The sequence below is a fragment of the Tamandua tetradactyla genome, chromosome 14, assembly GCF_023851605.1.
Source record: "Tamandua tetradactyla isolate mTamTet1 chromosome 14, mTamTet1.pri, whole genome shotgun sequence".
NCBI classification, from domain to species: domain Eukaryota; kingdom Metazoa; phylum Chordata; class Mammalia; order Pilosa; family Myrmecophagidae; genus Tamandua; species Tamandua tetradactyla.
Window position 1 is genome coordinate 41,851,356 of NC_135340.1, and position 12,506 is coordinate 41,863,861.

General features: G+C 34.6%; 1 protein-coding gene across 1 annotated transcript; it reads left to right on the forward strand.

Moving 5' to 3' along the window:
• Window positions 1-11,309: 11,309 nt before the first annotated feature.
• Window positions 11,310-12,244, forward strand: LOC143655018 (olfactory receptor 4K1-like). The gene is given in 2 exon segments (XM_077126593.1): window positions 11,310-11,622; window positions 11,625-12,244. Coding segments are annotated over 2 exon segments (933 nt in total).
• The last annotated feature ends 262 nt before the right edge of the window (window positions 12,245-12,506 follow it).

The following is a 12,506-nucleotide window of genomic DNA, read 5'->3' on the forward strand; positions in this document are numbered from 1 at the left end:
TAAGCTAAAAAACTGGACACTTGGGTTTAAAGAAAAAACTGAAATTGATGGTTTGGAAATTTCTGGGCTTCAGAAATAAGACCCAGAGAATAGTGCCTCATGTGAGGATTTATCGAAACATGGAAGCAGTCACCATTCAGGAAAGTGAAGATTGGAGATGGAGTTATCCAGAAAGGATTTGTCAAAATCCTATTGTGTGATGGCTATAATCCCTGTATATTATATGACAAAAACAAATTTCTGTGATCTGTATGAATGGAACCACTTCCTTTCTATAAAAGGGACAAATTAAAGGAAAAATAACTTCAAAGGCAGAATCATGGAAGCTAAGGTCTGAAGCCAAGACCCTCATGCCAGGAGTGTACTCACTCATGCATTTGGCAAGGGTGAGTTTGCCCAAAGGCAGGGGGGCATTCCATTTCAATATTCAGGAATAGTTTTGGTTCCCCAGGCCTCAGAGGGGGTGGAACACTTTCCTCGATAATTGGGGGGGGAGCCTAGCAGCCAAACCATTGTTCTGAGGGGGTAGAATATGTGCCCTAGAGGTAGCAGAGAGACAAAATACTGCCCTGATGCTTGGAGAAGAGGATGGAGTTGAGAAAAGTACATTCTCCCCAAAGTTCCCAAAGGCTACAACCATCACCCTAGCATTTGCAGAAAGCAGAGCCACTGTGTAAGACCATGGAAAGGGTGGGACTGCAGCCTTCTACAGTTCTGAGGATGAATAACTTGACTTGAAATCTAGTGCAGATCATCTTGTAGGTTTTTAAAATTGTTTGGGTCCAGTGACACCTGTGTTCCTTCAATTTCTCCCTATGTAAATAGAAGTATTTATCCTATGACTGTCATTCCTTTATATATTGGCAGCAGAGACTTGTTCTGAGTTTTCACAGGTCAACAGCCAGAGAACAATGTTTTCCTTATGACAGATCATGTCTATAACTGAATTTGATGAGATTTTGTACTGTTTTGACTTTATATACTATTTGTATTGTTACTGAAATGGTTTAAGGCTTTGTGATATTATGACAGAATGAATATATTTTGCATTTGGAAAGAACTTGTCTTTTGGGGTCCAGAGGGTGGAATGTGCTGGTTTGAAACTGCTGTGTACCTTAGAAGAGCCATTCTTTAATCTTAATTTGATATTGTAGGGGGTATCGTTTTTATTAACTTGTTTCCATGGAAATGTGACCCTCCCAATTATGGGTTTGACCAGTTGAGTAGATGGTTTCAATGAAGATGCGTCTCTACCCATTTACGGTGGGTCATTTACTGGACTCCTTTAAGAAGGAATCATGTTGGAGAAAGCTTCAGAGCTGAAACAAACAGAGACTAGAGAAACAGAAAGAAAATGCCTCCAGGGAAGCATCTGAAACCAGAAGCCAAAGACTAACAGAAGCAAACTACATGCCTTTCCAGATTGAAGTTTCTTGAGTCATCATCATACTCAGGATTTCCTTAGTTGAATATTATTATGGACTTAGAACTGTAAACTAGTAATTTAATAAATTTACTTTTGCTTTTATAGCCTATCCATTCCTGTTATATTGCATTTCTGCAGCATTAGCAAACTAAAACAGCTGCTGTGAAGAAAGCCTCTCAATTCCAGCTTGTGGTGAAGTTTTTACAATTTAAAAAAAAATCACATTTACCCCCTAATCTTCTGAAACATCTGAATTCTAAGGATAACATTTTAGTAAATTATAAAACATTTCACCTCAGGGCAGATGATCAGTTTTGAAGCAGGCAACATTTGACCCAGTTTACCTGCTCTATGATTTCTACAGAACCATAAAATCTCATAAGTAAAAGAGATATTTAATTTAACATCATCTTAGATTTGTGCTCCCAGTGTGAATTTCTAGAGCTTCATTTCTAAATATATTACAATGTCTCCTGAATTAGAAAATCAATGAAGTGGAAACTAACTGCATACTCATACATGTTTTTTTCACCATGAGGAGCAGAATTAACACACTCTTGCAAGAGTTGCAGATGTAGTCAACTCTTCCAAACCAGAGAAGCTTGGGCCATAAACCTGAGCTCAGCTCTACTGAAGATTAAGGGCATTGAAGTTTGGTGACACTGGGGATTCTCTGCCTTGCAATTTGAACTTGACCAACTTGTATTTCCCTTCCCCTACAGAAAGACCTGTGTCTTTCTATTTATGAATAGAAATAATGATAAATCACATCTTTTCACTTCTACACTTTCAGAAGGAAAACTCTCAACATTTCATAGTGAATATGATATCTCATAGAATTTTTTCAATAGAAACCTTTTAACAGTTTAAGAAAGTTTTCATAAATTATTGTTTTTAATGTTTTTATGAGTTTTTTAGTTTTTAATGTGTAAATATTCCTTTTATTTTGTAATGTGGTGAGTTACAGTGCTTAATTTTGAATGATAAACAAAATAGCATTTCTAGGACAAACCCCATTTTGCCATTAGGTACTATAATTATTAGATACTTATCTTCCTCACATATTGATTAGGAATTTTATATCTATATCCATAAGTGAAACTGCCCTATAATTTTCCTTTTTTAAAATGTTTTTGTCAGGTTTTTCATCAGCACTTTGTATAGACTTTTTTTAACTTCTCATAATTTATATGTAAGATTGGTGATATCTCTTCATGAACTAAATATTATGAGATTTAACAAGTAACAATTTCTAGCTGTCACAGCAGTATGGTACCATATGTTGGAACTCCTACATCTGATATCAGGCTGAAGCTTTCCAAAGGCACAAATAATCAACATCAGTAGGTAGTCCAGGGTTCCATGTCACCTTCTTCTGCTGTATTGATACTTTTCTTTTAGCTCAATTCTGGTGTCTCACGTGAGTATCTATGGGCAGCCCAGTTCTAGGTCTTGCATGCCACAAATGGGTAACTGTTACATGACAGCCTGCTCAGAGACCCTAGTGGACCATGGTGAGGGAAAGCCTATTACTGATCGGAGCCACTTAGTTATTAAATTTGGATGGAAAGTTAGTCAGTGGTGAAAATAAAAGTGGATTTCTAAACAGTGAAAAATGATCTTACTGGTTTGTTAGGGGCCCTGAAAGAACAAAATTAAAATATCAGAGAGAGGTGTTTTGGTGATGCAAGAATGAGAACGTAACTTTGTGTGTAAGCACAAAATGTGTGGATTTTCATATCTCACACCAGTTCTTAAAATTATTCAATATTAAGAATCATCTTATTTTACTTGTAAAAAAATCATTATAAAATAGATAGTAAAGGCTATTGAGAAAATGAATGTGTGAGAATAGACAGGAAATACTTGAAAGTGAAGCGTTAGAGAGAATTAACTTTATTAAGTTATAAAAAATATTTCAAAGTATAGAATTGATATATTTCTGTACAAAAATAAATATGGATAGAACAATAAATAAAAAAGAATAACATCTAGAAATAGAAACTATATATAAAATATGTTTGCAATAATGAAGACATTTGTACTGACTTAAGGAAATAAAAATTATTAATTATTAAATAAATGGAATCAGTGTGAAAAGATAAATTGCTATTTGTACTTTTTTTCTTTTTTTTTGCATGGGTAGGCACTGGGAATGCGAACCTGGGTCTTTGGCATGGCAGGCTAGAATTCTGCTACTGAGCCACCATCGCCCCACCCTGTATATTGGTTTTAACAGCAACATATATTTCAGTTGCATTGAAGATTAAACAAAAGGCATTTATAAGAGGACTATAAAAATTGTAGGTGAAATATTTGCTTTAAATATTGTGCGTGATAAGTCCTTTGTAAGCATAATTTTAAAGGAAACATAATGGATGGAACTGACTGATTTTATTGCATAATGTTTTCTTAGATTTAGTATATAAAAATAGGGAACATTAAATAAAATGGCAAACTACAAAATATGTACAACACACATTAACAAGAAAAGACTAATTCCTTATATATCAAAATACTGTTAGAAATTAAAATACAGTAACATCAATAAATACATAAAAAACAAGCAAAGACGAACACTTGCAGATCATATTCTACAGAAATATCCTACAAATGATCCAGACATATAAAGATTCTCGACTAACTTATTAATATAATAAGGTCTTTTTAGCAGAAACAATCATGAGACTGCTTTGTTTCATATTGGCAAAGCTTCAGAATAATTTGGTAGGATTTGGTGAAAAAATGCTTTTATTCATTGTAAATGAGAATCTAATTAGAAGTATATATTTGATGTATTGTTGGATATTATTTAAAGCACATATAAAAATTATTTAAATTTCAAAATATCTGATTACCAAAAAAATTCTTTTTAGTATTTAAGGAAATGCAAAATAAACACAAGAAGAGAAATAAAAGATGGAGCTTTTCACTGTCAGTTGGTTAAACTGGCAAAGATGTGGCAAAGAAAAGTCATGAAAGGCATGCTGCCCAGTGCTTCCTGTGGCCACCAAGGGGTGTGATATAATTAATTTGCCACCAAATGGATGTGGTCTCTGTGAGGAATGGCAACATAAAAAGTTCTCAGCATCAGTTACCGGGAGTATTTAGGGTTAGTCACATATTTGACAGTAATTTTGGAGAGGCTGTCTCAGAAACTGAGCAGAACCCAGAGCCAGCCAGCATGAAATGCAACCAAGAGCATGGCTAACCAGTTAACAAGAATGTTCATCGATGCAGCATATTCCTTGTACCACTGCTGCTGAAATCCAGCACTATGTTTCTGCTGTGATATCTTCTTAACTGTCCCTTTGTCACCGCAAACTCCTTCACAATTCAAAGTTCTGCATGACACTGGAAGATCAGTTGTCCATAAATGCCCATTCTATTTGGGAGGGGTCGAGGGCGAGTCTCAAGTTCATTTGCTTCAGCAAGGGAAGCCCATCTCCCCACCCAGACTCTCACAATGCAGGTAGGATTTCCCCCAAATAGAAACCGTATCAGCAGGTAACCAAAAACATATCGATAAATATATATTCCAAATTATAATCGATATATATAAATACCAAAGCATAATTTTGCCAACGTTGAAGAACAATCCTCATAGTTTCTGAAATAGATTACACGGAACTTTCATTATAATTTAGGGAAATTTAAATTTGAATTTTCTTTACAAAATGGGTCTCTCTAAACAATAAAAACACATGATTCAGTATATATTTCAGTCCTTTTAAATATTTTCATCAAATTTTAAAATTTTCATCCTATGGGACCTGTGGATGTACGCTTAACATTTTCCAAATACATTTCATTTCATCTTTTTTTCTTTCCATTGTGAATGGAACCTGTTCTCCCATTATATTTTGCTGGTATTGTTATAAAGTTGTGTTCCTTAAAATGTACCTAAAATAGTACATTTTAATACTTAAGATTAGTTTTCATGTAAAATATTTGAGATACAAAGAAAAGCACAGGGATAAAAATTTAAAATAATCTGTCCTAAACTCAACACCATATATAGCAAATCGTGATATTTTTGCTTTAGCTGCATTAGGTCTTTGAAAATATTTGCAATATTATTGATTCACTTGAGGTCTCCTTCAAACACCTCTTGTCCACTTCCCTTTTCTTCCACAATGGCTTATTATTCCTCTGGCTATTTAAAAAAATTTTCATGGGTTTATCCACATTATATTGGTTTATAAAAATACGATCCTAACAATTTTATCAAACTTCAATTTTCTTCTTTCTTAACATTATATTTTTGAATCTCATATATGTTTAGATGATCGATTAATTTTTAATCACTGATGCATTATTTCATACGAACAGATTAATTATTTTTTATTCTCAAATTTATAGACACAAGTTTCTTAAAATCACCTTTATTGAGATATGTTCACATATTATACTATTCATTCAAAATGTAGAATCAATAGCTTTTCATATAATCACAGAATTGTGCATTCATCACTACTATCAATTTCAGAATATTTTCATTACCCTAGAAAGAAAGATAACATACCTCTGGCATACACCTCTCTATCCATCTATTCTTCACTGCTCTCACATAATCACTAATCTAATTCCATCTTGATAAATTTATTCACACATATTTTTTTATCAATGGAGTCATACAATATTTAGCATTTTGACACAGGTTTTTGTCATTTACTTTCTCTTTTATCCAATGCTGTAATGCTGATATGCATACTTATGTTTTGAACATATATACACACATAAATACATATATTCATACATTCTTGTACATGTACACATAAAAATATACCAGCTAAGTGGTAGGGATTATTGTCTTCATTTTCATTCTTATAAATGACCATTTAAAACTTACATCATGGGTACAACCACTGTTTAAAGCAGTATAGCAATTCCCAAAAAGGGAATAGGATTATCATATGACCTCACAATGCCACACTTAGGTATATACCCAAATAAATTGAAGATAGGAAGTCAAACAGATATTTGTAAGCCAATATCCACAGTGGTATCATTTATAATAGCCAAACTGTAGAATCAATCCAGGTGTCTATCACAAGATTAACAGATATACAAAACATGGTTCATACACACAATCAACTCTTATCTAGCCATAAGAAGTATGAGTTTTGGAGCTATGCTGCAATGTGGATGAACATTGAAGACATTATGTTGAGTGAAATAAGCAAGACTCATGAGGAGAAATGCTGTACAATTTCATTTACATGAAATATCAAAAAGTAGCAAATTGATACAGAGTAGAGTAGAGGTGTAAGAGGAGGGTGGGAGGAATAAGAAGTTGTTTTATTTTAAATAAAAGTACTTTTTTACAAACTGGCTCCAGATTTCTGGAGAGAGTAAGAAAATTTACATGAACTATAGTTGAAAAACTTGTATTTTGAGGAAATAAAGATAAGGTATGGCATGGAGAAGAAATGAGAGCACCTTCAAATGTTTAAAGAATAATCATACTGAAGTGGTAGTAGATTTGCTCTATGAGACATCAGATGGCACAAACATGTAAGCACATTGATAGATTAAACTCTCTGGTAAAGTAGTGGGTTCTTCATTATTAGAAGAAACCATGCATGAGGTTAGGAGATCATTTTTGTAAGACTGCATGAATGTCTTCCTATTAGAAAGTTAAAGAGTAAAAAAATTACTTAGATGAGTAGGAGTTCCAAGTAGAAATCAAATAATCTTTTATTTTTAGATGTAACAACCAGTTGATAAAAGTTTTTTTTTTCTTCTTCTCTGTCTCTGGAAAAATTATTTTGTAAAATGTAATTGCTCCCACCACATGGTGACATCACAGATCTCTGAAGGGTGATGTCTCACTTCTTCAATGAGGTCAGTTCCTTGGGATCAGTATGCAAGCCTTTATATTGCTTTATCTTAAGATACTGCAGTTATTTCTATGGCTGTGTGCCAGAGCAGCACAGCCTCCAAGTAGAGCATGAGGCGCTTCCTTTAGCACAGGGTAGGGGGCCAGATTAAAATGCATCAAGATAATAATGCATTGCATGTATTTTCAGCATGAAATCTCAAAACAGAAAATAAGGAGTTCACAAACAAATTGAAAGACACCAAATTATGGAAAACAAGGAAAAGCTTAAGGGCAGAAGGAAGTTATTAAAAGTGTAAGTATTATTTTGTATTTTGAACATGTGTTTTAGACCAGAGAAATAACAGGTAAACCATCTTGTAGGGGCAAAAACAGTAACTAGAATTCAGCAAAGGGAACAACACTGATGTCTCATTAAATCTGGAAACTGTCTAGAAGAGGTCAACTCCTATTTTCCTTTTCTGTCTATATGAGTTCACTGCAGTGGTTTCAGTGCAGCTCTGATAAGAATAGGATCAGAATCTGATGAATGGAAGAAATTGTGCTGCAACCATGGTATATACTACTCTCTTCCTCTTACATTTCCTATTCAGAGGCTATGAGTTTCCACTGAAAGCACTATAATAATCAATAAGGATGCTCTACTACCTTTTGTTTCAAGTCTTATTAAAGCACATTTTAATATGCTTATGTTTCAGGTATCTATTGACATATTTTAAGATGAATATTAATATAATGTAAATTTTCTATATATCAGACTTCATCTGAAGCCAGGAAGAAGACATTTTCTCATTGTGTATTTTGAAATCTGAAAAATCTTTTACTGCAAAGGTGCACTGGTAAAGAGAGAGCCTATTATCCAGCCTCAACGGAGCTGGGTGTTCTAAGCATAGTCCAGGGAATTCTGAGTGACTTTTTCAAATTCCTATGTTCCCATTACATAACTCCCTCTCACTTAGAAGGTCAGAGATGAAAATATCTACAAGATAATCTAGTTCCATCTTTTAAAATTGGTTACACAGCTAGGGATTGGAAAAATTTTATTCATCTCTACTAGTTCTTTCCTGCCTTAATTATTAAGAAGAAAATGAAATAGAGCATTGAGCCTGATCTATTCTACTTGCATTAAGAAATACGGGGAAATTAGTTTGGAGATGATTTTTTAGGTATTTCCTATATTTTGTAAAATGAAGATGGACAAATTGTATCATTCATTAGGATATTGGAAAGATGGGCTCTGCAAGGAATTTGAATTATTTAGAAAAATCTTGTTTTTCAAAAATGAGATGGATGCAATTGAAAATTTTTCAAAAATAAGATGGATGGTGTATGGCACCACTAACTACTTAACATGATATTAAGCCTGATGCTTTCTCTCTCTTGCCAACCTCACCCCAACCTGCCAACCTATTCTGCATCAGGCAACATACATCATCACTGTAATCATTCTGGTTTCCATGAAGTAGGACAAGTAATATCACCATTTCACATTTTAGGGAATTATTTGAGGGACTTCTTAAATCATTCTGTTACAAGATAGGGAAGCTGGGATGTAAACATAATCTGTCCAGTTTCAGAGTCCCACTATTCTGCTCTGCCTCTCAGATCATCTGATACAGCTTTCATGATTTGTCCAAAAGCATCTCTCAGTCTACTATGGGAGTCATTACTATAAGTAAACAACTTATTACTATAAGTAAACAACTATGGAAGTCATTACTATAAGCAAACAAGTTATATTCTTAGGCATTTTTTTTGTCTTACCGTTGTCTCAGTTTTCACGTCTGTAAATGGCTATGTGAGTAGGTTGCCCTACCTTGCAGGATAATTGGAAGGATTAGGTGAGTTAATGAATGCAATGTTCTGAACAGAGTGCCTGGTATATAGAGGATGGCAAATGTTAATATTACGCTACTAATACAAGAATATTTTCTGCACAGGCTACGATGGCTCAGGAGGCTGAATTCTGCCATGCCGGAGACCAGGTTTGATTCCTGGTGCCCACCCAAGCAAAAAAAAAAGCGTATTTTGTTATGATAAAAAGGATGCACCAGATAGGTGATTCACTTAGGTGACAAATGCTACTAGAAAATAAAAGAAAACCTCCATTCTACACTATTTCTTTAATGGTTTATATTAATGCTGTATCTGCATGCTTGTAATAAGAACAATGTTTGTTTCAGTAGCCTCAAATTTCTCTGAGTTTCTTCCCCTACAATATTATCCCATTAAATTATCATCATATTTAGCAGACTTACACAGTGGATTGGATGCTAAGAGAGGTCTCTTATGGCATTAGATTTTGTCTTTTCAAAATAAAAGTTTTAGCTCTTTAGGGCCCATTTCATAATCTTTGAAGTGGGCATCTCCTTCCTTTCCAAGGCTTGCTTGTCTCCTCTCCTTGTGAAGATAGGTCAGCCTGGCCCCCAGTCTTCTGCAATGAGATAAATTTCTATGCAGAAAGATCATCATCAGGTCAGTTTTGGCCTCATTGATCCGTTTATATACTTGAATAACTTATGTGTCTGAATTCTTCTTAAACTAGATACCAAAACTCAAATGCAAATATGGTAGCCTCTGTAAGGGTAAGATTTAACACATCAACAAACAGGTTAAGCTATATAACAAAAGCTTGAAAAGAGTTATTTTCTTTCCTTTTGCATGGGCAGGCACTGGGAATCAAACCCAGGTCTCTGGCATGGCAGGTGAGAAGTCACCTGCCTGCTGAGCCACAGTGGTCTGCCCTTTCCTTTTTATTGGTTGATTTTGTGGTTACTTATACAATTTTTTATTTTAAAAATTTATGTATTTATTAGTTTTTAAATATCTAATACCTGAAGAAATCTGTTTGCAGGAATTCAGCCAGTGTAAGTACAAATAAATATCTATTGTATATTGATGGGTATTCAAAGCTAAAATCAAAATTGTTTTCCTAACAGGTGGAGATATTGTGGCGTTTTCTTCTGGTATTGAGTAACCACCTAGTGCCCAGTGTGTTATATAAAATGTCAAAAAACATCCCAAGAAATTGACACACTGCTTTTATCTTTTGGGAAACTTGTATGTATTCAAAATGTACCCTGCATATTTTTTGCATGGGATATTTCCACAAGGACCATTTCTGAAAACTGTTATACTTTGATAAATCCATGTGTGCTCATTGCTTTTAGGGGAAGACAGATGACAGAGTGAGATGATAAAGATTGAAAATGCATGGATCTTTCATGCTTTATTAATTGATATTTATATGAGAGAAGGTAGACTTTGATAAGCTACATTAAAAGCATGAAAAGGAATGTTCTTAACCTTCAGAGAAACTTTCAGAGTATCATCATTCTGTCTAGAATATCTCCATTCAATCCGCTATGTGGCCAAGTGCTTCAATTAAACACCAAAGCACGGCAGGTCATTCTATGGTTTTCACTTTCAACACACTAATCCAGACCACTTAATCTTTCATTCCAGGATAATTACACCTACAAATCCCTCATATATACCACTCCCAAGTTACATTTTACTGCTCTGTAGCAGGTACTCTCTGTACTTCAGCCCACCCCCACTCAACATTGTACTTTTGCTTTTGTGTCTTGGTTCCTATTGTCCCCTCTGCTAACTTAGAGTTTTTCTTAATTTCTGGCTAACAAATCCCCAACTTCAATAGAAGATTTTTGTCAGATAATACATGCACCATGATATCTTACCTCTTTGGCATACAGTATTGTTTATTCTTGATAGAACTTACTGTATTAGGTTACTAATGTATCACCTCATACATTTTTAATTGTATATTACTTATTCTTAATATGTGTATCTTGTCTTTATAATTATAATTGAAGCCATATCTAATGCTCTTTGTTTCACACTTCTTCCACTGCAGTTTTAGGTGCCAAATATCAGTCAACTGGTGATCCATATTTCATTAAATTGACTTAATTGAGAGCTTATCATATATCTTTTGTATGTAAACTAGATATATTAGAATGCCAACTGTTGTGGTAGTTCCCTGATTTTCTTTTATTTATGTGACAGTAGATTGGATGCATGGCTCACACAAATGAATTGGTGGTGTCTCAGTTTGTGCTTCTGGGACTCTCTAGTTCTTGTGAACTTCAGCTATTCTTCTTTGCGATCTTCTCTATCATGTATGTGGCATCTGTGGTAGGCAACATCATGATTATTGTTGTCATTTCCTCTGACTCCCATTTGAACTTTCCCATGTACTTCCTGCTCAGTAAACTTTCCTTCATCAATATCTGCCAGTCAAACTTTGCCACACCCAAGGTGCTTGTGGACTTTTTTGTTGAGCACAAGACACTCTCCTTTGGGGATTGCATGGCCCAGATATTCCTTCTTCACATTTTGTTGGGAGTGAGATTATGTTGCTTGTAGCTATGGCCTATGACAGATTTATAGCCATATGTAAGCCCCTGCACTGCAGCACCATTGTGAACCAGAGACTGTGTATAATTTTTGTGTCCATTTCCTGGGCTGTGAGTATTCTTCATTCTGTGAGCCACTTGACTTTTGCTGTGGGTCTGCTGTTCTGTGGCTCCAATGAGGTAGACAGCTTCTTTTGTGACCTTCCGCTGGTGATAGAGCTGGCTTGCAGGGACACATATGAAATGGAAATCCTGACAGTAACTAACAGTGGCCTGATCTCATTGTGCTGTTTCCTGGCTTTAATCACTTCTTATGTCATCATTTTGATCACTGTTCGACACAGGTCTTCCAGTGGTTCTTCCAAGGCTATGTCCACATTAACTGCTCACATCACAGTGGTGATTCTTTCCTTTGGGCCCTGCATTTATTTCTATATATGGCCTTTTAGCAGATTTTCTGTAGATAAGTTCCTTTCTTTGTTCTATACTGTGTGTACACCTTTGTTGAACCCCATTATCTATTCTCTGAGGAATGAAGATGTTAAATCAGCCATGAGAAAATTAAGAAACCATCATGTGAACTCCTGGAAAAACTAGGGGCTATCATGAAAGGGCATGATCCTCCACGAAAATGAAGAGATTTCAGTGAAGCACAGCATCATGCCAACTGTCTCCACTAATGATGTGGGTTATTTATTTATAGAATTATTTTGTTCCAAATATAAGGGAATTACTCCTTGTTTATTATGTAAATAAATTTTTATCCAATTTTTTATACTTCTAAATTACAAATTTTCTTAAAATTGTTTAGTAATACTTTTAAATATTTTATACAGAAATAGGGTATTAATGAGTATAA